Source organism: Thamnophis sirtalis, unplaced genomic scaffold (assembly GCF_051295495.1).
Source record: "Thamnophis sirtalis isolate CommonGarterSnake01/CBP01778 unplaced genomic scaffold, rThaSir2_p1.2 scaffold_4, whole genome shotgun sequence".
Taxonomy (NCBI): domain Eukaryota; kingdom Metazoa; phylum Chordata; class Lepidosauria; order Squamata; family Natricidae; genus Thamnophis; species Thamnophis sirtalis.
In genome coordinates, this window is record NW_028261384.1 from 36,397,565 (window position 1) to 36,423,848 (window position 26,284).

The 26,284-nt window shown below is 34.5% G+C and overlaps 1 protein-coding gene across 3 annotated transcripts in view; it reads right to left on the reverse strand.

Moving 5' to 3' along the window:
• The window catches only part of DGKB (diacylglycerol kinase beta), a 354,420-nt gene that overhangs the window by 113,743 nt on the left and 214,393 nt on the right, over positions 1–26,284 (reverse strand). For all 3 annotated transcript variants that reach the window (XM_087712751.1, XM_087712753.1, XM_087712752.1), the window contains one exon: positions 21,879–21,943. In XM_087712751.1, the coding sequence (XP_087568877.1) occupies positions 21,879–21,943 (65 nt within the window). The remainder of the gene's footprint in view (positions 1–21,878; positions 21,944–26,284) is intronic.

The following is a 26,284-nucleotide window of genomic DNA, read 5'->3' on the forward strand; positions in this document are numbered from 1 at the left end:
ACATATTTTATTTGTCCCAAAAGATAAATAAACTGGCAGTAACAAACAATATTTTACTTAAAAATAGGATTTATTCATTTAAAAGGTTTTATCATTACTATTTTTGCTTCAGTGCTAAATATCATTGGTAGCTATATTATGCTTTGTTTTGTTTTTAAAATGCATTCCTTACTAAAAACCTATTAGGAACTGGTGGGAGAAAAAAGATTTTTTTTTCAGAAAAGCTGATAACAATTAAGAAATTGGTTATGTCCAACAGCTTGTAAAAGCAATCACAATTCTTCTGACATTTGAATGTCATTACAAAAAGGACAAATAGGTTAAGTTTGGCATATAGTTTGACTTCCTCACATATATATGGAATACAAAAAAAATATTTAACATCTAACAATCTTCATTCCAAATTAAGTAACACATGATTTAGAATTTAGTACAATTAATAATCTTGAACTACATGATTCAAATACCACTACTTAATTTTTAGGTATACCATTGATATACCAAAATGAAAGCCTTTTAAAAATCATCTTGTTGTCATTCTCTGTGAGTACTTGAGGCTGCAGTGGAAGCTAATAGTATCAGAATGAATCAAATCAAGCTCAATAAAATCTATTGAAGAGATAAACTAACACAGATTGCTGTAGTTAAGATTAACCATAGAAAATTTAATCAAGATATGTGTAACATCATACCAGAATAAATTGTAATGCATTTCATAAAACCATAGAGCTAGAAGGGACCTGCCTAGTTTAAGGCAGGAGTTCTTATACCATCTCAGACAAATAGTTGTACAATCTTTTCTTGAAAACCTCCAGCAATGAAGTCTAAAAGTTGAATCATGGTAACTGGACTAATAAAGGTGGTCAAAGGTTGCCATAATTCAATCTTTAGATAACTCTGGCCTGAATGATTGAATTTTCTTTGACATACTGCAGCAATAGAGCAACCACATCTCTGGGAGGCAAACTGTTCCATTGATTAATTGTTCTCATTGTCAGAGTTTCCGAAAAATATTTTATATAAACAAGTTTCATTTTCTGGGAAACCAATCTTATGTGCTATTCAAATTTTGTAAATGCTTGGAACTAAAAACTATAACTTGAAGGGTTCTACATTTTATTTATTTTGAACTGAAAGAAAATCTGCTGAAACTATCAAGTTGATTGAGTATGTCATTAAGTTAATATTGACTCTTGGCAACTACATCGTTTCCAAACTGAACTTTCAAGCCTTCCAAGCCTTCCACTTTAATTGTGTTTATCTACCTTGCTGTTGGTCATCTTCTTTTTTTCCCATCCTTCTACTTTTCCCAACATTAGAGCCTTCTCTAGAGACATATTCACATAAGACCTGTTTGCATAAAACTTGTTTATGTGTATCTTGAGTGAGACATGAATTGATTTATTTAATGATCTATTTCTTCATTATTATTATTATTATACAATTGTATCACAGCGGCCAGTTGTTTCGCTGGATTTGGCATTGGTTACTAGTCGGGCCCCACCCAGGAGCCTAGGACGTTGTAACGTATTTTCGTAATATGCATGCAGATCCAAGCAGTGCGGCTTTTTGCATTTGACTGATGGTGATTTTGTCAATTTTTAACTGTTTTAAATGTAATTCCAGTGCTTTTGGAATAGCACCCAGTGTGCCAATTACCACTGGAATTACCACGCTGGTTTGTGCCATAGTCGTTGAATTTCAATTTTTAAGTCCTGGTATTTTGCGATTTTTTTCATGTTCCTTCTCAGCGACCCTGCTATCACCTGGTATTGCGATGTCTATGATTGTGACCTTATTTTTCTCAACCAATGTGATGTCTGGTGTATTATGCGCCAGTATTTTGTCTGTTTGTATGCGAAAATCCCACAAGATCTTGACCATCTGATTTTCGGTGACTTTTTCAGGCTGATTATTATTATTATTGTTATTATTATTATTTGCCTATCCATGGTATCCTACAGAGTCTTCTCCAAGACCAATGTTCAAAATATTATTTCATGGCCACATTTTCAAACTCCAATGCTTACTTTCATAAAGTAATATCCATAATTACTTACATAATTACTTACATAATTACTGATCTTTGTAGGAAAAGCTCTAATACCTTTGCCAGTGCCTTTACTGCTTATCTGTCAAATGCTGATCTGCATCATATTTCTTGACAATTGGGTTTTTGTTTTTGTTTTAGAAAAAGAACACTTGTACTTGTCATTAATTTATTTAAATAATGACAATTATTGTCTCACAATTGTTTGGGGCAATAGGCTGCCTCTTAAACTGCTTAGAGTGGGCTGTAAAAGCACTATGAAGCAGTTTATAAGTCTAAGTGTTATTGTTATTGCTAAATCTTGATCTCATTTTTTTCACTATACTCCTTTACTTTTATTATTTCAGCGATCAGTGTAGTGTCATTAGTATAGTGCTTTTTTATGTTTCTTCCTCCAATTTTAAAATCATATTCATCTTCTTTCAATCCAGTTTACTTCAATATGTATTCTACTTTTGTGTGAGTGTGTGTAATGGAACCTTCAAGTCAATATAGACTCCTGTGAATTGACTGAACTAATCCCTGCAGTTTTGTTGGAGAAACTTTTGGAAATATGAATGGTCCTGACTTTTAATCACAATTGAGCCCAACATTTATTTTGCTGTGAGACACTGGTTAAGTGAATTTTGTCCCATTTTATAACCTTCCTTGCCACAGTTATTATGTTGATCACTGCAATTGTTAAGTTAGAAACATGGTTAAGTGAATCTGGCTTCTCCATTGATTTTGAATATCAGAAGGTCGGTTGCAAAAGGTGATCACATGTTTACAGGGTATTGCAACCAGGATAAATATGAACTAGTTGCCAAGCATCTGAATTTTGATCATGTAATCATAGTGATGCTTTTTTTCACATAAATATGAAAAATGGTCATCACTTTTTTCAGAGCCTTTGTAACTTTGGTTATAAGTCTTATAATAAATGGTCAAGGACTACCTGTAATTTGCATTTCCTGTTTTCATGGGGCTGAGAGAAACTGGCACAAGTCATATTCATGCCTAAAATGGAAATATAAATCAGTTTCCAAGTTTCCAGCCTGATGCCTTAACCTCTACATCAAACAGTTTTTATGTTCACAAATAGATTGAATAAATAAATAGAGCATATATAGCCTTACTCTTTTCCCATATTTGGTTGGAATATGTATCACAATTGAAAGTATTTCTCTAATCAATAAACACATGCTCTTTTTTATTATTTTTTATTATTATTTTATTTTTTATTATTATTTATATATATATATATGTATATGGCTCTAAACAATGTTAGATGATTATAAGCTTTATTCTGTTTGCATTCAAAGTTAAAGACATTGTTCAATAGTTTACACACATAAGTCTCTTTTGTTTGGCACTGGTTTGCATATTGATCTCTTCAAATCTTGTGGCTACAAGTTGATCTCCAGATTTGCTGGCATGGCTTCCTTGACAGATTCATCTTCTATTGCTTGCTATACATCTGTGGATTGTGTAGTTGTTATAGTCTTATAACTTGATAAATGACATAGTGCTGATCTACTATAATCTTTTAGGTTTTTGTAAGTTTTCCTGTTTTTTCAAGTCTGTTTCTATTTCTAAAGACTTTACAAATATAGAACTGCTTTTTGTCTCTTCTAAACAGCTCACTGATTTTTTTTATTAAGTTACTTCATGAGTTTTTCTTTCTTGTTTTGCTTCTCCTTTCCTCTGAAAAGAGTTGGTTCTGACATCCAGTTTCTTCTGTTTCTTGGTCTTCGGCAGTCTTTCCACATTCATCTTTCATAACTTCTTTGATATCATTCTTCAGTTACTCTGGTTCCCAACAGAATAAAATAAAATTCTTTATTGGCCAAGTGTGATTGGACACACAAGGAATTTGCCTTTTGTCAATGGCATTTAGGACTTCAAAGCAATTTCTAATGTTTTCCTTGAAAATTGAATATGCTTAAAATTATTTAATGGAAACTAGTTGTCTTTCTTCTTCCAATTTTCACATGAGTTGTTCCTGCAGTCTTCTAGTCAATCCTTAGTTACATCTTTGTTGTTATAATTAGATACATAAAAAATTGACAGCAGAAAAAGACCTAGTGGACCATCATGTCTGTCCTTTGAGTTATTTTAAAACATTTTTTATTCTCTTTTCGGTGGACCTGTGCTTATCCCAAGCATGTTTAAACTTAGTTACTGATGACTAGCCCATAATCTCCGCTGGAAATCAGTTCCACTTTTCTATTCTTTTTGTGAAGTAATACTTTCTAACATTACTTTTGAACTTCCTTAGAGCCAGTCTGAGGTTACGCCCCTGCGTTCTTGATTTTTACTTAATATTGAAAATCTTATAATATTTAAATGTTTTAATCATGTTCCCCCTTTCCCTTCTGTCCTCGAGGATTTACGTATTCATTTCCTCCAATCTCTCCTAATATGTTTTGCCCCTCAGACCTTATGCCATTTTTGTTTATCATCTTTAGTCTTCATCAGTCTCATCAATATTTTTTAAAGTCAGGCCTACAGAACTGAGCACACTATTCGAATTGGATCTGACTAAAGCCCTATTTAGAGAGAATAAATTATCTTTTTCTGCTGGTGATCATTCTAGTGTTGCATCCCACAATTTTGTTACCTTCATAGCTGCCTGGACTCACAGTTTAGTCATTTTGCAGTTATTTGCTATGACTACAACTTTTCTTATGTTGTTCTGTTTAACACTCAATCCTCCAAATACTGTACCCTGCCAAAGGATTCTTTTTCCCTAAGTTAATGATCTTTAGATACAATGAACTGCAATTTCCACAAATTTTCCAGGAATGCCAAATCATTTTCCATGTTACAACTAACCCTAGAAACATCAACTCTGTTACACATCTTTGAGTCATCAACAAACAGACAAATCTTAGCTAGCAATCCTTCTGTTATATCACAAACACATTGAACAGAACAAGGCCCAGAACTGAGCCATTTGTGACTGATATTCCCTTTTCCAAAAAATGTGTGACATAGTTTTAAAAAGTTAGTAAGATTAATTTGATATGATCTATCCTCAGTAAAGCCATGCTGCTTTCAGGAGTGATTCCATTAATTTCAGTACTATGGATGTTAAGCGCACTGGCCTATTTTGTCCTTTTTGTGGATGGTTGCAATATTAGCTATTTGCCATTTCTGAAGAACTTCACCTGTTAGAAGGGCCCAATTAAACAGATTATATAAGGGTCCAATGAGCATACTCAGAACTCTAGAATGAATATTTTTCAGACACATTGCATTAATAAGCTTTAAGCATGCTAGCTCATCTTTTCTCACTAGTGTAGCTAAAGAAGGCTTTATCCCAACCTCCCCTTTTAATAGATTTAGTCAGCTCCTCTTCTTTCTGTGCTTTATCAGTCTAATAACTTGTTTCGCTTCCTTCTACAGGTTCTTATATATTTTTCTATCAGATACATTTCTGCTATTTCCTCAATTTACAACAGTTCACTTAGTGAACATTCAAAGTTACAATGGCACGGATCATTTTTCACACTTATGACCATTGTAGCATTTCCATCGTCACATAATTTACATTTGTATGCTTGGCAATTGACTCATATTTATGATGGTTGCAGTGTTTTGGGATCATGTGATCGCCTTTTGCAACCTTCTGTCAAGCAAAGTCAATGGCGAAATCAGATTCACTTAACAACTGTACTACTAATTTAACAACTGCAGTGATTCTCTTTAAAATGTGGCAAGAAAAGTCATAAAATAGGGCAAAACTCACTTAACAAATTTCTTATTTAGCAACATAAATTTTGGGCTCAATTGGAGTCATAAGTTGAGGACTACCTATATTTCCTATATGTTGATTTCTTTTTCTCTTTTACTATGCTACCTACTTCTGCTGCGAATTAAAGTTGGTTTCTCTTTCTTTTGCTTTTAGTAATGTGACTCACATACAGTAGAAACTAATTTTTTCCAGGAGGGCAGATTTTATCAGCATCCACTGAGCACGGATTCCTGTTACTATGCCACTCTTCAAGTTTATATTCTAGATACTCTCCCAATTTGATAAAATTTGTCTGCTTGAAGTCTAAAACTTTAGTTTTATTGCGTGTTATATCAGTTTAATTTTAATGTCAAATCAAAGTTTTGAACCCTAACCTAAGTTTTCCCCCAACTCAACTTCTGGTACCTTATCCCCATTTGTCAAAACTAAGTCTAGAATATGGTCTTCTGTTTTCTGAGTTAGTATTGCTTTGATGCCATCCTTGCCATAAATGGCAACTCCATCATCATCACCACCACCCCTTTTCTACTCTGTCTTTTCTGTATAGCATGCTTACATCCCAATCATTGGCATCCCTGAACCATTCTCTGTAATAGCAACAAGATCCAAGTTATCCTTCTCCGTAACAGCTGTCAGTTCCAAATTTTGTTGCCTAAACTGTGAGCATTAATGCACATGGTACGACACACATTGTCAAAATTGTCAAAATTATTAACTGCACATAAACCTATGTCAGAAACCCCAACAATCCTATTAGCAATGATTGCTGTCGGCAAAATTATTTTGTTTCAATTAACTTTCTATCCTCTTTTTTCAGTTTAAATAATTCTTCAGGAAATACCTGAATTGAATACTATGTAGTTCAGTCTCTTGGGTGCAAGTGTTTTATATAGGTTTACATCAGCTTTACCAACTAACTTAGCCAAAACCTTCAGCTTTATGCCACTCTTTTAACCACACATTGAACTCTGCTATACATTTAACTTTTTTTTTTTGCTCCCTATATGCAGTTAAAACCTCTGAAAAATAAGACTACAGAATACCCTGCTAAATTCCTGCACCAAATCTGAAAATACTTCTGCACAGAAAACATATCTTTTGGACACATCTTTAGTGTCAAGATAGACAACATCAACCTCACAATCTTTATTAGCATTCTTGACAATTTTAACAATGCGCCTCTTTTCTCTGCTGGCAGTAGCACCAGAGACATCTCACCTTTTTCAAAATCTCCCCATCCTTTCCTAAACCAACACCTCTTACAATTGAGTCATCAACCAGAAATGGCATCTCTTTTTAGACACCTTACTCACTTCATATAGCTGATCTGCAATATCTTTTACACACCTTCCCCACAGATCACAATCCTCTATCCAATGACTATCCAGTCATTGTCATCACAAACAGTTGAATCTATATCTATATCTATATCTATATCTATATCTATCTATCTATCTATCTATCTATCTATCTATCTATCTATCTATCTATCTATCTATCTATCTAATCAATAAGATCATCAGTATCATTCCTACATTCACCATCAGGTAATTTCCATTTATACAGGTGCAATTTTGTTTGTTTCAAGAGAATGTAATTATGAAGAAATCATTGGCATGCAGATATTGTTAAGCTGGTCTTTTCCTTCATTTTGGCTTCCTAAACTCTACAATCCAACTACATTTTACTTTTTTATGTTTCCAATTTTATCATTTGGTTCTCCAACCAAAATGCTCATCTTGCTTCAAACTTCTTTGAACTATAATTTGAATTTGATCATAAAAATCATGAAACTTTTTTTGCTGCAAAAGTGGTGTGTAAACTTCAGTAATTGCCATATTAAAGGTTATTCATAATTCTGATAGTACAGATAGTCACAGTTCATTTAGTGACTGTTCAAAGTTACAATGACACTGAAAAAGTGACTAATAACCATTTTTCACACTTATGACTGTTGCAGCATCTCCATGATCAAAATTCAGATGCTTGGCAATGGGCTCATATTGATCATGGTTGCAGTGTCCCAGAGTCTTGTGATCACCTTTTGTGACCTTCTGCCAAGCAAACTCAATGGGAAGATAGATTCACTTAACAATATTGTTGCTTATTTAACAACTGTGGAGAACTATTGCAAGAAAGGTCATAAAATGGGCAAAATTCAATTAACAATTGTCTCACTTAGCAACATAAATTTTGGATTCAATTGTGATTGTATATTGAAGACTGCCTGTTTTCAATCATTAATTGCATGTAAACAATTTTTGTTCTTGTTAAACTGTTTATAACAGTTTGTCCCAATTTGCTGATACTTAATGTGTCAATTTGCAGTTGATTCATTTCATATTGCACTCTATTGAAACTTCCCATTTGAGATTTTCACATTCATATTCCCATTGTAAATCTTTGTATCTTCATTTTTTTTACTGCACAGCATCAAGAGCAAATAGATATCATAGAGCCTTTAATCTACTCATGTAATAAATACCATTAGTACTTTGAAAGATCGTCAGCTGCTTCTCAGTAGCATAGTGAGTGCCACCTGACTTGAGGCACTCTTGATCAGGCAATATATCTTCAATCATTTTGGATTTTCTATCCATGTGGTTTTCTTGATAAAGTGCAGCAATAAGTTACCAGTGTCTTCTATTGCACAGTATGAAAATAGTCTTGTTTCAACTGATATTCTGCTTCCAGGATCTTCTTATATCACTTCCAGCCAGTAAAGGTACATGCTTATTTTAGAGGAAAGTTGGAATTGCTTTAAACTTTAGGATTATATATATTTGGCATATAAAACCAGGGTTCTTCTATCATTCTTCCCATAAACAACCTCCCACCCCAGCTAATAATATTCACTTATCTAAACTTCAATCATGGCAAATTTATTTTTGAAAAGAAGAAAAACAAAAATATGCAAATAAATACTTATAAAAGGCAAAATAGGCTAATTTTGAACTGTTCTTATGCCCTCATTGTTCTTTTATGCATTGGCTTTATTTGTAATATAGCTTGATAAACTAATCCCACTGATACAACGTGCAGTGATTCATTAGCAATCTCTTTAAGTGTTGTTTAAAAATAGAAAATTGGTCACATATATATTGGCATAAAACTTCACATTGCAGTGGCATGTGAAATAAATATGAATTCGTCCCTGCAAGATAATTTGATGTGATTTTTTTTAAAGAAAGGTTTAAGTAGAACAACTAATAATGGCAACTAAAGAAATTAAACAAGATGAATGAGCATTGCTTTATTTTTACTGTTCTGCCAATTTAACTACAGTTCTTAAACTTATCATTTAATCACTTCTTATATTCATTTTAAAGAGCGTTAAATGCTTAGGGATGGCACAACATGTAATTAAGGCTTTTTTGTCTAAAAGTGAAAAAGAATGATTTTTAAACATTAGTTTAATTATAAGAAATCTGACATGCAGAAGAAAACAAATTTAGTGAGCATCTAGACAAGTGGTCTGATTACACTTAATTTGAAAACCTAATTCTCACCTTTTTATAGAATAAAGGTAGTTTTAAAAAGCAAATGATACATTTCACAATGGCATATCTTGTATTTTTCAAACAATAAACTTCTTTGAAAATAAAGGTTCTTTATATTAAGGAAGCTGGTCTTTTAGTCCCATTTTTTTTTAAAAAAACCATACATTGCATATCTTAAAACCAAGTTATCTTTCTGAATATTTTTATTTAGTAACAATGAACCAGACCACAAAACACCTTTTTCTTTTACTAAAACCAGTAAACAATTAGCATATTCTATATGGGCTGTATGACATTTTAAACTCTACTGCATGTAAAAAAAAATATAAACTTTGTTTAGATATTCTAGGGTAGCCTATTTACAGTGTATATAGTAATTAAGGCATCAGGCTAGAAACCCAAAGCTATGAGTTCTATTCCTGCCTTGGGCACAAAGCCAGCTGGGTGACCTTAGATCGGCCAATATTTTCATTCCTAGGAAGAAGGCAACAGCAAACCCCTCTGAACTCTTGTTAAGGAAACTTCAGGGATTTGTTGGATAAATCGCACTGACTCAAAGGCACAACAACAATAACTAAAAGGTATACTCATAGCCATGCTAAAGCCAAGGGAATTATAGAGCAGTACACAAGAAATATAATTCATAATACATGTAGCATTTCTCCAACTTGATTGATTGATGGATGGATGGATTGATTGATTGCAATTCATCTCACAGCAACTGACTCTGGGATATATACAAGAAAGATTTATTACATTTAATAAATACTAAATTATTATTATTATTATTATTATTATTATTATTATTATTATTATTATTATTATTACACAATTGTATCACAGCAGCCAGTTGTTTCGCCGGATTTGGCATTGGTTACTAGTCGGGCCCCACCCAGGGGCCTAGGACGTCGTAACGTATTTTCGTAATATGCGTGCAGATCCAAGCAGTGCGGCTTTTTGCATTTGACTGATGGTGATTTTGTCAATTTTTAACTGTTTTAAATGTAATTCCAGTGCTTTTGGAATAGCACCCAGTGTGCCAATTACCACTGGAATTACCACTGCTGGTTTGTGCCATAGTCGTTGAATTTCGATTTTTAAATCCTGGTATTTCGCGATTTTTTCATGTTCCTTCTCGGCGACCCTGCTATCACCTGGTATTGCGATGTCTATGATTGTGACCTTATTTTTCTCAACCAGTGTGATGTCTGGTGTATTATGCGCCAGTATTTTGTCGGTTTGTATACGGAAATCCCACAAGATCTTGACCATCTGATTTTCGGTGACTTTTTCAGGCTGATGTTCCCACCAGTTTTTTGCTGTTTTGATATTATAATTTTTGCACAAATTCCAATGGATCATTTGTGCTACTGAATTGTGCCGCAATTTATAATCAGTCTGCGCGATTTTTTTACAGCAGCTGAGTATGTGATCAACAGTTTCGTCAGCTTCTTTGCAAAGTCTGCATTTGGTATCATCAGAGGATTTTTCGATTTTGGCCTTAATGGCATTTGTGCGGATAGCTTGTTCTTGCGCAGCCAGGATTAGTGACTCTGTTTCTTTCTTTAATGTACCTGTTGTTAACCATAACCAAGTTTGTTCATTGTCCACTTTATCTTTTATTTTTTCCAGAAATTGACCATGCAGTGCTTTGTTCTGCCAACTCTCCATTCTTGATTTTATCACATCTTTTCTGTATTCTTGTTTTGTCTGTTGGGCCTTCAGTAGATTTTTGTTCTTTACTTCGATTAATAGATGTTCTTGACTTTCTTTTAAATAATCAGCCAGTGCATGTTTTTCTTCTTCAACTGTTTGCTTCACTTGTAATAATCCTCTGCCACCTGATTTTCGGGGCAGATATAGTCTATCAGTATCACCACGTGGATGTAAACTGTAGTGCATTGTCATTAGCTTCCTGGTTTTTCGGTCCAAAAGGTCCAAATCAGCTTGTGTCCAGTTAACTATGCCAGCTGTGTATCTTATAACTGGTATTGCCCAGGTATTTATGGCTTTGATTGTATTTCCACCATTCAATTTAGATTTCAAAATTTTCCTAACTCTGTTGGTGTACTCTCGCCTGACAATAGTTTTTACTTCTCCATGCTTGATGTTATCCAACTGCAGAATGCCTAAGTATTTGTAGGCTTCATTTTCTTTGCATTTAATTAGTTGGCCATTGGGCATTTCAACTCCCTCAGATGCAGTGATTTTGCCCCTTTTTATGGATACAGTGGCGCATTTTTCCATGCCAAACTGCATTGAAATATCGGTGCTGAATACTCGGACTGTATTTGTCAATGATTGGATTTCTATTTCTGACTTTCCATAGAGTTTCAAATCATCCATATATAGTAAATGCGAAATTTTTTCAGCTTTTTTGGCTGTTTGGTAGCCTAATTTCATTTTTTTTAAGATTACTGATAGTGGGATCATTGCGATGATGAAGAGAAGAGGTGAAAGTAAATCACCCTGGAAAATTCCTCGCTTGATATTAACCATTCCGTAGCTCTCATTCCCTACTGCCAACTCAGTTCTCCATTGTTTCATCGCCTTTTCAGTAAAGGATGTAATATTTTTGCTAATGCCAGTTGTTTCTAAGCATTTTATGATCCAACTATGTGGCAGTGAGTCATATTATTATTATTATTATTATTATTATTATTATTATTATTATTATTATTATTATTATTATTATTAAATTTAACAACTAAATAATCAGGAATATTAGGCAACCTTCAGAAAATCCAAAGTGTGAAACACTTTGGGGGCGGGAATATTCCATAGAGCAGGCACCCATAGCAGAAAAGGTCTGTCAACTAAATGTAGATCTCTGTCAAATATATATCTCTGTAGATCTGCCAAATATAGTTCTCAAGCTAATAGAATTTACAGCATGTCTCATGGATCCAGTGGAATGGGCAGATAGATCTAGGGAGAGCTTCTTCAGCTAGCCCAACCCAGTGCTATAGAAAACTTTAAAAGTCAATGCAAGTTGAATTGGTTGCCAGTTTGTTTCTGGGTCCTATTCAAGTTTTTAATAGGCTTGGTTTTGATCTTGAGCGTCTGTATCTCCCAGCCACTCTGACCTATTGACATGGTTTCTCTTCCCATTTGATCCCACCCAAGCAATCTTCTTCTTTAGCTCTCACCCACAGGAACGAATCACACCGTGAAATCAGAGGCATATAGTCTCAAATGGAAATGTTTCTCCTCTTCCATTCCTACTCTGCTACCATCTTCCCATTCCTGGCCTAGACAATATTCCAAAGTTCTGTTGGTCTTTTTAATTTTTAAAAAAATGTTATATAGCCAATGAACATAAATAGGTTAGAAGCAGAAAGATGAAAAGGAAAAAAAATATAAACCTGTTGTGACCAGAGCTGTAACCTACTGCAGGCTCATGGGCAAACTGGTGTGAACAATGCCAGGTCCACAAAAGCAGCCTATAGTTAATGGTAGTTTAACAGAATTTTTTAAAATTGAAAAAGGAACAAGACAGGGGTGTCCCCTATCTCCATTATTGTTTATCCTAACCCTGGAGTCATTGTTGAATAAAATACATGGGTCAGATGATTTACAGGGAATTAAGATTAGGTATTACGAATACAGAGTACGAGCATTTGAGGGTGACTTGGTTGTAACTTTAACCCAACTGGGGAAATCAGCTGTGGGTTTAATGAATATAATTAATCAATATGGTCAAGTATCTGGGTTTAAAATAAACCTAGGGAAAACAAAGATGATAGTTAAAAATATGAACACAAATCAAAGAGAAGAACTAGAAAGAATAACAGGATGCGAGATAGTAAAAAGGGTTTAATATTTAGGAGTTTATATTACAACCTCAAATGGGAAATTATATAAGTATAATTATGAACCATTATGGCATACAATATAGGTAGAGATGAACAAATGGGAAAAATTACAACTGTCTTTGTTGGGAAGGATAGCAGCAGTAAAAATGAATGTTTTGCCTAAGTTTCTTTTTCTTTTTCAAATGATACCAATACTCAAAACGATACAAATTTGGAAGAATGGCAGTGTATTAATAAATTTGTTTGGGCAGGGAAGAAACCGAGAATAAAACTCAAAATAATGCAAGGTGTACGTGAGAGAGGAAGTTTGAAAATGCCCAACTTAAAATTATATTATGAAGCAGTAGCTTTATCAACAATTAGTGACTGGATCAATTCAACAAAGGATAGAATACTGAACATTGAAGATTCAAGAAGATTCAATCCAGGTAAGTGCCTGTCAAACAATAATCCAATCATATTGGACACTAAAGAAAGATCTGATCACCAGTGACCATTTTTCTTTTTATGTTCATACTAAGTATCAGAAACCATTTTAGAAAATAAAATAAATTGATATTATCCAATATCAATGAATGCTGGAATATTGCTCATCGAATCTAGACATTTATATTAATCTTGCTAAGGCCTCGTGTCTACAACCACCCGAGGCCTATTAACCAGGAAGCCTCCTCATTGGTTAAGGCGCGCTGCTGGCCTGGCGGGAGAATCCGAGGCACGCCATTGGTTAATAGGCTGACAGCTCAAGGTATAAAAGAGCTGTCAGCCAACAGTTTGACTTATTTTCGTTATTTGTTGTAGTTGAAATAAACAGTTGATTAACAGCTCTGCCTACACGTTTTTCTTCAGGGCTCAGGCCTGAGCAAATCTCTTTTCCATCTGTCTTACAAGAACTATAATGTGTATACATGGATTTAAGTTCATCTGTTCTATATATCTGGCAAGGGCATAGATAAAGGCCTTGTTTAACTTCCAAACAATATGGAATAGCATTTGAAAGCTAAGTCTGAAAAGTAGCAGAATTTCCCCCAAAACATAGCTGCTAAAAATTCCAATATTAAATCCATATATTTTTAGAAATTTAATATGAATACCAGGAAACTCAATGAATGATATTAGAATCCATTTTCTACCATTGTGACACTTCAGATAATTGTATTTATTTCTTTTCATTTATATTTCTACATCAAATAACATAAAAATAAAGATGTTAGTTTTATAGAAGTCAATCCATTTAAAATATTTATTTTAATCATAATAAACTAAAAGTTTGTTAACAATTTGAACAAATTAAAAATCAAAATGTCCCATTTTATTCCTGTTACATTAAACTATACAAACTTAATTTTCAGACTTTTAATGCTGCTTCTTGAAGGAAAAACACAGACAATAAGGTAGGCATGTATGGTTCTCATTTATTCAATACTGCATATGAAACTTTCCACTACATGCATAACATATAAAATACATCCAATTTGTAAAATCAAAACCTAGTTCAGATTCAGATGTTATTTATAGAGGCATACAAGATGGTACATGCCTCATGAAAACACATTTTGAAGGATGTTTTTGCTAGTTATATTTCTGTACTTTTAAATGTGAAGATTAATGCCACATCTTACAATAAAATGTGGAATATATAAAACTCAGAAATTTCACAGAGAATGAAACATGTTTTGTTAGAGCCAATTATTTTGCAAAATATGTGGGCATATTCCTTAAAGTGGTATATATCCAAAGTATAACTATCATTATTTTGTAAAATATATTTCTGAAATATTTCACTGCATGAACTTGGAAAATTGAAAATTTATATTTACTTAGAATGTGAAAAACCCTGCTGTTGAATCGAAATATTTTTTTTAATCATTATATTTTTTTTGTAGGTCTCTCTTAGCTAGTCGTCTAGTTCTTTCATTATTGCCCATAGCAGTCCTTTCTTGTTTGACAGCAAAGATTTGAGTCTTATCTGATTGCGAATTTGTGATCAAAGCTGCTAAAATCAAAACAGGAAGTATAGTTCTTTGGGTTCCATAAATTTAAAATAAAGTAAGGCTACTGATTTTGGTTTCTTTACTCATCTTTTTCCTCAAACACTTTCTAAATCTATTTATCCTTTTCTTTTTGATAATTGTCTTTTACCAATGATACCCAAAAGACTCCTTTTCTGCACTTAGTCATCTGAAGTCTGAATCTTTATTTATATAATGTTTTCCCTATCATTGTCAGTGGAAAAACAATTCCCAACTCTTTTTAAAAAAATATATTAGAGCATCTTCTCTAATGATATATTGGAATTAGAACTCCAAACATTTAGTCATGCTGATTGGGAATGACTCAACATCATGTTTTGGAATTATGCCTTAGGAAAACAACGATGATAAAATATCTTCCTTCTAATGATGTCTTGCTAGTGATGTAAGGCAACCATGGAGATAACCTTGACGAAATTTTTCAGAGATTGTTGTTACAATAACATGCTGAAGAGCATGCTTTGAATTAAGAACTAGGGAACATATAACAAAGAGACACAAGAAAGTACTAGGGAACATATAAGAAAGAGACTTTCTTTTTTATATTCTCCGAAATATAAAAAGGAAAGAAGGGAAACAGTTTGGGTTGCAAAATTATGTTACAATAGTCCATTTCAATAAGAATACTTAGTCTTCTTATGCAGTCTGAGGATGACCACATCAGGAAACAAAGGAAACACCAGGAAACAAACTGAAACACTGTCTGCCAGAATCAATTCTGTACAGAACTCTGTGTAGTAAGATTAATTTTGTTAATCCTAAAGAGCCTAACTAAAGGAACTTTTCAAAGTTTATATTATCTTAAATTGTCAAATAATAAAATGTTCTATGAAAAAGAACTATGCTAAAATAGAGACTTTAAATTTCAAACAATACGCCTGATTTAATAGCATTTTCTCGCTACATTAAACAGCCCATCAGTTTTTCTTTTACTTTATTAAACACTAAACCGTGGCATTAACTAGGTATTGATTTAACTTTATAATAAAAGCTGACATCCTAGTTCAACTAAAACTTTGTCTTTATTAATTCTTGTGAGGTTAAAGTCTATTAAAAGAAGTATAGGAGTATGTAAAGGATGAAATTAATAATGAAAAGGGCATAGAAATATATGTATTAACATGTCGGACTTCACATTACACACAGCAATAAACCTTGACATTCCAAATTTTTAATGCTGCACTCACCAATCTTTATGGTAAAAGCTTCACAGACACAATATAGCTAGATATGTTGCTTTACTGCCATCACAAAAGAAGTCATATATGATATACCTACTACAGAAAATGAAGGGCCCCCTCTCTCTCTTGTCTCTACCTCTGTCTGTATGCCTTTCAGTCTGTCTCTCTCTCTTTTTTTCTCTATACCTATCTATCATTTATCCTAGCTGTCCAGATAAAGCAAGTAATCAGCTACATTAGGCAGTAGTATATTGGAAGTTGCCGAAGGCAGATGATCACTTTAGTGACGGTGGCAAAGGCATAATTCATATTGAATGGAAAAAGGGAACGGCAATTCACTCTAGAATTTTCATTAAGAAAACCAAAATGAAAAAATGGTGCCAGATGATGGCTCCCTCAAGTCAGGTTGCACTGAACATCATATTGAGGAACAGCTGGGGTAACTTTAGGACTACTGATGGTGTGTGTGAAATGATTAGATTAAAACCTTCAAAAGCTCTAGTTCTTGATTTGCCATACAGGAAAAGAAAATCGGAATTTACCAAGACAGAATTACATTAGGAATGTGGAAGATAAGAATCATGAAGAGAGAAAATTCAACACAATGAAAGATGAAATGAAATGACTACAGATATATATCTAATGCATCAGTAAATTGAGATGGACTAGGATTGCATAATTTAAGTCAGAAGTTCACATTTGTATACTCAGGAGCTGAAAACCAAAGAAATTTTATTCTTTTTATAGTTAGGAAGGGTATAGCTCAAATTTTATTTGGCTACAATGCAATCAATGATGAATCGGTCAAGAAATATGCCACCGGCCAGCACTTGGTAGAGCAGCCACACAGACTTCAAAGAACATATTCAAATCTGTGATGTATATTTACCTAGACAAACATCAAAATTGTTCAAGTCATATTATCCCTATAGCACTTTATACAGAGAAATCAGAATATCAGGGACAGCAATGAAAATGCATTAATGGATCATCATACAAATCAACTCAGAATTTTCATTTGAGACATATGTCAAGACTTAAATTATCTTAATTCAGAGATCTATCTGTCTAAAGAAAGCTGAAATGTTGGGAAAGATAGGGGGCAGTAAATTGGTGGAACTCAGTTACAGTGATGATGGGTGCATGGTTGGAAGACCAGATTAAGAAAAGATTGTCATGAAAAAATCAATATGGTTGCTAAGAACTGAAAATGACATGACAGCGTATAATCAATTAATCAATTCCCTGTATTGATTGAATCAAATGGAACTCCCTTCAGAAATCTATCAACAATATAAACAATTGAACTGTCAATTGCCTAGCCTATTAAACCCATTAAGATACAATTAATTGGTTAATCTATAGGCTTTAGTGGGAAAATGCCGCTAAAGCAGCCCAACTTGAATTAAAATTTAATTTATATAGAAGACAACCTTATGAAATTTTCTGCGTCAGTTGCTCAAACATATTATTTGTGGTTTCATGTGAAGCAACAAAATAACTTCAAAGAAAGGTGTGCCTCAGCACACCGACTAACTCTGTGCTGCTTTTTGCAATTGCCCCAATAAAGGCAGTGATATCATCCACTCAAGTCTCTATCTTCTATGTGGGTAACTTGCATGAATTAAGCTTGAACTAGAGTAGCTATATCACTGAGGAACAGCTGCATATAATAGTATCCATACTGCTTACTAGACTCTGTGGATATCAAATTCCCTAGATGAAATAATAATTTATTGTATTTATTGTATAACTTCTAAAGAGCAGGTGACAACATTTAAACTACATTCAAACATGGTTGCGCTGACCGATGATCTCTGGAGAGCCAGGGACGGGGGTCATGCCTCCGTCCTAGTGCTCCTTGACCTCTCAGTGGCCTTCGATACCATCGACCATGGTATCCTTTTGCGATGGTTGCGAGAGGTGGGGGTGGGAGGCACCATCCTTCGGTGGTTCTCCTCCTACCTCTCGGACAGGTCGCAGTCAGTGTTGGTTGGAGGGCAGAGGTCGACCCCTAGGCCCCTTAAGTATGGGGTGCCGCAGGGTTCGGTCCTGTCCCCCCTCCTGTTTAACATCTACATGAAGCCACTGGGTGAGATCATTCGGTGGCACGGGATAAAATATCACCAGTATGCGGACGATACACAACTGTATCTGTCCGCCCTGTGCCAACTCAGCGAAGCGGTTGACGTGATGTGTCAGTGCCTGGAGGCTGTTAGGGTCTGGATGGGGGTAAACAAGCTTGCACTCAATCCAGACAAGACCGAGTGGCTTGTGTTTTTCCCTCCCAACAATTGGCCATGTATTCCATCTCTCAGGCTGGGGGGTGAAATTATACGCCCCTCAGACAGGGTTCACAATTTGGGAGTCCTCCTGGACCCACAGCTGACTTTAGAACACCATTTGTCGGCTGTGACCAGGGGGGCATTTGCCCAGGTTTGCCTGGTGCACCAATTGCGTCGCCACCTGAACCAGGAGGCTCTTGCAACAGTCACTCATGCCCTTGTGACCTCAAGACTGGACTACTGCAATGCACTCTACATGGGGCAGCCCTTGAAGAGCATTCGGAGACTCCAGCTTGTCCAGAATGCAGCCACGCGCGATTGTGGGTGCACCTCGGTACACCCACATTACACCTATCCTCCGCGAGCTGCACTGGCTGCCTATTGGTCTCCGGATACGCTTCAAGGTGCTAGTCGTCACTTATAAAGCCCTTCATGGTATTGGACCTGGGTACTTGAGAGACCGCCTCCTGCCAATTACCTCCCTAAGACCTATCAGATCCCACAGACTAGGCCTCCTCTGAATTCCATCCACCGGCCAATGCCGATTATCGACCACCCGGAGGAGGGAGGGCCTTCTCTGTGGCTGCTCCGGCCCTCTGGAACGATCTCCCCGTGGAGATCCAGACCCTCACAACCCTTCAGGCTTTCCGCAAAGCTGTCAAAACCTGGCTGTTCCAACAGGCCTGGGGCTGATGAGTTCCCATCCCCACTCGAATTGTGTGGCTGTTGACTGCTTTTAAATTGTTTCCGTATTTTGTTTGTTTGTTTTTTTATCACTTTTTGTCTGTATTATTCCTTTCCCCTTTGGTTTGTTAGCCGCCCTGAGTCCCTCCGGGAATAGGACGGCATACAAGTGTAATAAACCTTGAACCTTGAAACTAGCTCTTCATACTCCACATACATGATTATATTAATTTTTCTCAGAAATGTAATGAACATTTTCCCCAAGTATTTCTCATTCATTAAATATTGAGGAATAGTAATGCTGGCACAAAATAAAAAGCAAGCACTCATGCTTGTTCTTAAAATCACATTTTAGCATTCATTTGATAGAGGCCTGTTCATTAATACCATCACTTATCTCTAAGTGCTCTGGTTTGCAAAAAGATGCTAAAAATATAAGACATGAGCATGAGTCTTAATATAAGCTGAGAAATTTTATATAATCTTCCCAATAAAGCTTAAATATCTTGCAAACAATGTTTTTTTTAAATGAATGCCTCAAACTAAATGATTTCAGGGTTAATTATAAAGCTATATTATTTGACCAAAACGCTAAACCAAAGTTCAAAGTTATTTCAATTAGATATATAAAAAAGTGTGTATATGTTTGATTCAATAGAACATGTTCTTAAATGTAAGTATATATAATGTCTGTATGAGCCACTTTGTCACCTATTATAGTTTAGAAAAATACAGTAAAGAAATTTCCTATCTTTTCACTCAGTCAGCAATGTGCATCAGTCATTATTTTGAATCATCCTTTGGGCTCTTCCTGTTTATATTTCATGAATATAAAATTAATCTAATGCAATAACATTTATTACTCTGAAGTAAATATAGTTTATAAATTTGAAACATTAGAAGACATCTATATAGTCCTACACACAGAATAATAGTTTCAACTAACCCCTTAATGTAATGGAAATGCATTTCTATTTTTCTTCTGTGATTCAGTTGTGTTTTCTTACTATGAAAAGGGCATTACAGGAGTAGGAAAGAATACATGCAACTCTTGCTAGGAAGTATATTACTATATTTCATTAGCATTCAGCAATTTTGCATTGGCAAAACATTAGCAACTCAGATCATAAGTACATGGAGAGCTCAAGCAGGCTCCACAAGTCTTCACACTTGTCAAGGATGACATTACCTCAATTTTTGCATCTTGAATATTTATTTTTGGACATAGCAGTATAGAAGCAATAGAACACTGAACAGCTCAGTACCATAAATTATTTTATAAGAGCTTAGAGACTGAGACTTGCATTGAAGGACTGCAGTCTTCATAAAACCATAACCATAAATCCCTGTCATATATTTTTTCCAAACTGAAGAGTAAAATGGAAATGAGTTTAATTTTGCAAACATCCTAATGCAAAGGCATTAAAAACAACTTGACTGAATAATGCTACTTCTAAAAATGCAAACTATGATAGAATCAAAACAAAGTTTTTATTTGCATAAATATGACACATGTTTAAAAAAGCATAAGCAAATCAAATGGATTATCATACAAGCAGAGCATTTCAAAATTATTTTTAAAAGTAATGGATATGCTGTAATTTCATGGGGCTTCTTGGGACCAACATGCTGCATAAAAGTCAGAATATCATAGTGCTGGAAGTGATAGAGAAATCTGCTCCCATGACTAAAGAAAGAGCAGAGGCATCAATTAAATTCTTCTTTAGATTAAATGCTTAGCCATAAAAAATCATGATACTTTATATGTAGCGCAAGTATTTACAAGCTATTGAAATGTGTATGTTCAAGCTCAGAAGCATTATGTATTACAGCAAGAAAAATATGGAGGAGCTGACAGATGGGTTGTGACTTGCCATGGTACAATCACCCAACACAACATGTAAGCATATTGTAACTGAGGATATTTAATAAAACAAAATAAGATATTTATGTTTAATCAGTTTTTCTAAAAAGAAGTGCCAGAGGAGCTTTTACATGGCTACTGTGAGTATTTTTATGTTTTCTTTTTTTGTTGTTGTTGAACTGTAGGCGGCCTAAAAACTGAAGGTTGGGATTGGCAGCTATATAAACTCTATAAATGAATAAATATCATTCAAAAGATAATGATGACATTCAAATTTGTGAAAATGTTAATATTATTAATAAAGTTCTTCTTGTTTATCTGAATTCTTACAGAAAATATTAAACACATGTATTCCATGAGACAGAGCTTGAGTAATTATATCCTGTTATCTCACAAGCTAGCCTTCTTTGACCTGGCAAACCAAATTAAATTGATTAAGCTACATACTTGCAATATTGAAAATTCTACTCATATTACAAAGCCCACATTTCCAAAAGAAAACTCAGTAACTAAGTAAGTATATGCAAAGATTTACTTAGGTCAGAACAGAAATAAAAGTGACAGGAGTACTGGTGGCATCATGACATAATGAAAGGCATCATGATAATGTGAAATAATGTTTATGATAAAAATCACAATTTTCTTTATCTGGCACCTACATCATTGCTACTTTAAAATAATTCATTGCATTCATGTAAAGAAGAAAATGGGAAAAATTAGTTCTCACCTGCTATTGAACTTCTCTGGATGTTTTTCTCGCATAATGTGAAATCTGTGAGCAATTGAAGCATCCTAAAAGAAATTTCACAAATAAAATATTATTGTAGATGCATTACAAAATACAAAATACTTTTAAACAAAGCTATAAATTAAATATGGCAAATACTCTGTGGTCATTATTTATTATTTTGAGATTTTATACCATCTTTCCAATGATTTTTTTTTGTTTTGATATTGTGGTTTTATTTGATTGTTATATGCCACCCTGAATCACTTCTGGTAAGATGGGTGAATATAAATATGATAAATAGATAAATATTTTTCAATGTAGCTCTTAAAATAAATATTGATAAATTATTGTACAGTGTCATTAAAATATAACATGTAATATTTAAATATTTAAAAAATTAAACAAATCCAGAACTCCTATAAAATGGCAAAACAAAGAAAAGAATGACAAGAATATGTCATAAACTACATAAATATATGAAAGGATTCAGGAAGAAAGAGAATATGGTTTATTAAATATCTTCCCAGTTTGATTCAACATGCAAAAAATTATTTAGAACTGAATTAGTATTGCAGATGCAGTGTTTATTCTCTTTAGTCTGCTTATTGTTTGCATGAGAGGCAATTTATTATTTCCATGTTTTTTTCTCTCATCTTGTTGGGGTTTTTTTCAGTTCTTGGACTGGCCTTCCTGCCAACTCTCATATGTACAACCAAACAGGAATGTCAACAATGCTTTCCAGAAGCAAACAGCAAATAGTATATGAAGTCACAATGCTGAAAAACCTGGCCTCTCAATAGATAACAAGGTAGTTAAACTTCCATATCTGGTCCTTCCAAGAATTTTCTGACTTGCAGGCAACTTTTTCCTTTAAGTGGTAGCGAAAGATACCAGAGTATCAAGTCTTTAATCTCTAAGGAAATGAAATAGGAGAAAATTGGGTGAAAGTAATAAAATGGGGAGTTCTTGGTTTTAAAGAAAAGTAAGCTTGAGCAGTCATAATCATATCCTCATCATCATTTTAGCCATTGTCTCTTCACCGCAGGATGGCCTCTTCAAAATGTTTCAAAGCAAGATGGTCCTGAGCTTTCTTTTGCCCGCAATACTTGCTGATATTGTAGATAGATCTTGTTATAGGTCTCTTTCATGGATGCTTTTTCTCAAGCAGGATCTATTTTATGACTGTCTTGCTCTACTGGCCATCAATTCTTCTCGCCATGTAATTAGCCAATTACATTTAAATTATTTTACACTCTTGTTCCTTGGATGTTGTGGGAGCTTCATCACTTGAGACTTTCAAGAAGACATTGGACTGCCATTTGTCAGAAATGGTGTAGGGTCTCCTGCTTGAGCAGGGAGGGTTGGACTAGATAACGTCTAAGGTCCCTTCCAATTTTATTAATCTGTTAATCCACATGCAGGTCTTTCTACCGTGTCTTGTAATGCCAAGCAGGTATCTTCATGTCTCTTTGCTGAAAATTCGAGGAATTTTCAGTTTTTATTGACTAATTTAACTACTACAAAATATAAGCATTATAGTTATGACTTTTCCTTCTAAATAGTATTTTCTTTTGTACCTACTAAATGAATCTTCTGAACCTGAGGATGACAAGGATAATCAGATTACATTGACAGAGGATTAGGCATGCTTACTCAATAGACACTGATTTGAAGCATTTTTTTCTTGGAAAAGAACTGTATAAAACCACAATATACCAACAAAGCAATACTGATTTCAATTAGTATGCTTCCCCAATTCATAACGAATTACCTTTGTTTCAATCTGCTCTTATAAAAAGCAATAAGTATATATACCATGTAGGCGAACCTATGACATGAGTGCCAGAAGTTGCATGCAGAGACATCTCTCCAGGCATGCCAGCTGTCACTTGTTGCTCTTCCAGGTTCTGGTGCACACATGTGCTGGCCAGCTGGTTTGTACACACACATGCACGCCAGAAACCGCAAGACCAGGTGACCAATATGCATATACACACAGGAAACCAGAAGCTCAGCTTCCCAGCGATGCATGCATGTCAGGAACTGCTCTTATGGTTTCTGGCACTCCCATACATGCACACCAGGGAGCTGCTCTCCCAGTTTCCGGTGCTTCCCCTGCATGCACACTCCTGTTTCAGCACTTGGTGCTGAAAAGGTTTGCCAAAACTGGTTTATACATTAAATAAACAAGGTGAGAAGAGTCCAATTTAGAAACCTCTGCACCAATTTCTGTCAAATGAGTTTTGCTTCATTCTTTTATAATGTTCTAACTCAGGGGTCAGCAACCCGCAGCTCTGGAGCAGTATGCGGCTCTTTCATCTCTCTACTGCAGCTCCCTGTCGACAGTCGGCACTACAATTTTGAGAGGAGCTTCTGGTTTGGTGGGGATAGCAGGATGGGACAGGAGGAGACTCTATGGTTTTCCGGTCAGCTCCACAATTGATAAAGCTTTTGGTTAGGACAGGTAAAGGATAAAGGATGCCGCACTAGCAGGAGACTCTATGGTGGGGAAACCGGACTTCTGCCCAGATCCAGAATTGAACGGGGGGCTTCTGGCTAGGACCTTTGTGGCTCTTGGAGTGTTTGCTCAAGTGGTTGCTGACCCCTGCTCTAACTTATCTGCAACATTCATAAAAGTCTGATTAAACATAAAAAAGTTATAGTTTCCCTTGAATTTTTATGCTGCTCCCATATTAGCAAATGGGATACTGTTTTTCTGATTCATATCCCAGGATCAAGAATAAGTCTGAATCGGTTCCCCACAAATCAAATATAATACACACATTCTATGGTTATTAATGTCACATCTTAAAAGGTGATCCAGTAAAAAGAGGAGGGGAAAGCTTTTAATTTATTTTAATTTATTTTTTAAACTGTAGGCTCTATAATATGTTATTTAGCAATAGCAATAGCAATAGCAGTTAGACTTATATATCGCTTCATAGGGCTTTCAGCCCTCTCTAAGCGGTTTACAGAGTCAGCATATTGCCCCCAACAACAATCCGGGTCCTCATTTTACCCACCTCGGAAGGATGGAAGGCTGAGTCAACCCTGAGCCGGTGAGATTTGAACAGCCGAACTGCAGAACTGCAGTCAGCTGAAGTAGCCTGCAGTGCTGCATTTAACCACTGCGCCACCTCGGCTTTGTCCATTTCTTTGAAATTAATAATGTTTTACTTAAAAATAATTTTATTAAATTCTTATTTGCTTTTCTTTTGTACTTTATGGTCCATTGATGTTGATAAATTGTTTTTCAATTAGAATCATAGTTCAAAATGAAAAGAATTCCAGGGACGTCTTTGATTTTAAACAATTTACCTTTATACTTATATACATTTAAACACTGAAAACATGACTGGAAGGGAACCAGATATTTTGTGGAAGTGGTTTTCCATTTATGTTTAACACTAGCAAACATTAATAGTTGATATGAAGAAAAGTAATTTACGTGATTGATTTTTAAAAGTGTTATTTTGGTTATTGTATTTGTCAAAAGAAAGTGGGCATAATTTATGATTGATACGTAAATGGACAGGTGATTTGGGAAAGCAACTGAAGCAAATACTTTACTTGTGAAAATATCTATCCTACTACATGATTTGCATGTATCCTGCTAGTGAAATATTTTTATGAATATATGTTTTGACTAAATAATTAAGTTGTACAAAATACTTCCCAAAGACAATTTAATATACAAATCAGAAATAATTGTTTGTTATCTTTTCATAGCGAAAAATTCCCAAATAAAAATAGTTAAGCAGGCAGATTCTATTATGCTATGCAAAAGCATTAAGCCAGCTGTTACTGTTTAAATATATATACACACACAAACATTTGAATGTGCAAAATAATATAATTTTAAAACATCAACAATAAAACTATAACTTCAATTACATTATAACCATTTTATTTTTTCCAATTGACTGGCATGATATAATGAAATCATTAATATTGTTATTATATTAATAAACATTACAATTTAAATTATTATAAAGTATTTTAGTATAAAAACAAATAATGTTAATAATAATGATAACTTGGATCAGGGTATTTATAGGGAGTAGTTAAAAAGGAATGATGGTGACCATAGTGGTGCATTCATATGTCTGATCTTTTTTATGTGTGAATATATATTTCACACAAAAAACTAAGGGCAACTCTCAAGAAAATGGGTGAACATTTAGGTGATGAATATCTTGATATTTCTTTATAGATTATTGTCAATTTACAACTGTTCTTTGAACAAATGGTTCAAAGTTATGACAGCCTCATAAAAAGTGACTTATTAATCTATCTTCAAAGTTACAACTGATGTATCACTTCTGAGATCACTTGATTGCAATTCGGCAATCAGTTTGTATGTATGATGGTGGCACCCTCTTGCAATCATGTGACTGCAGCTT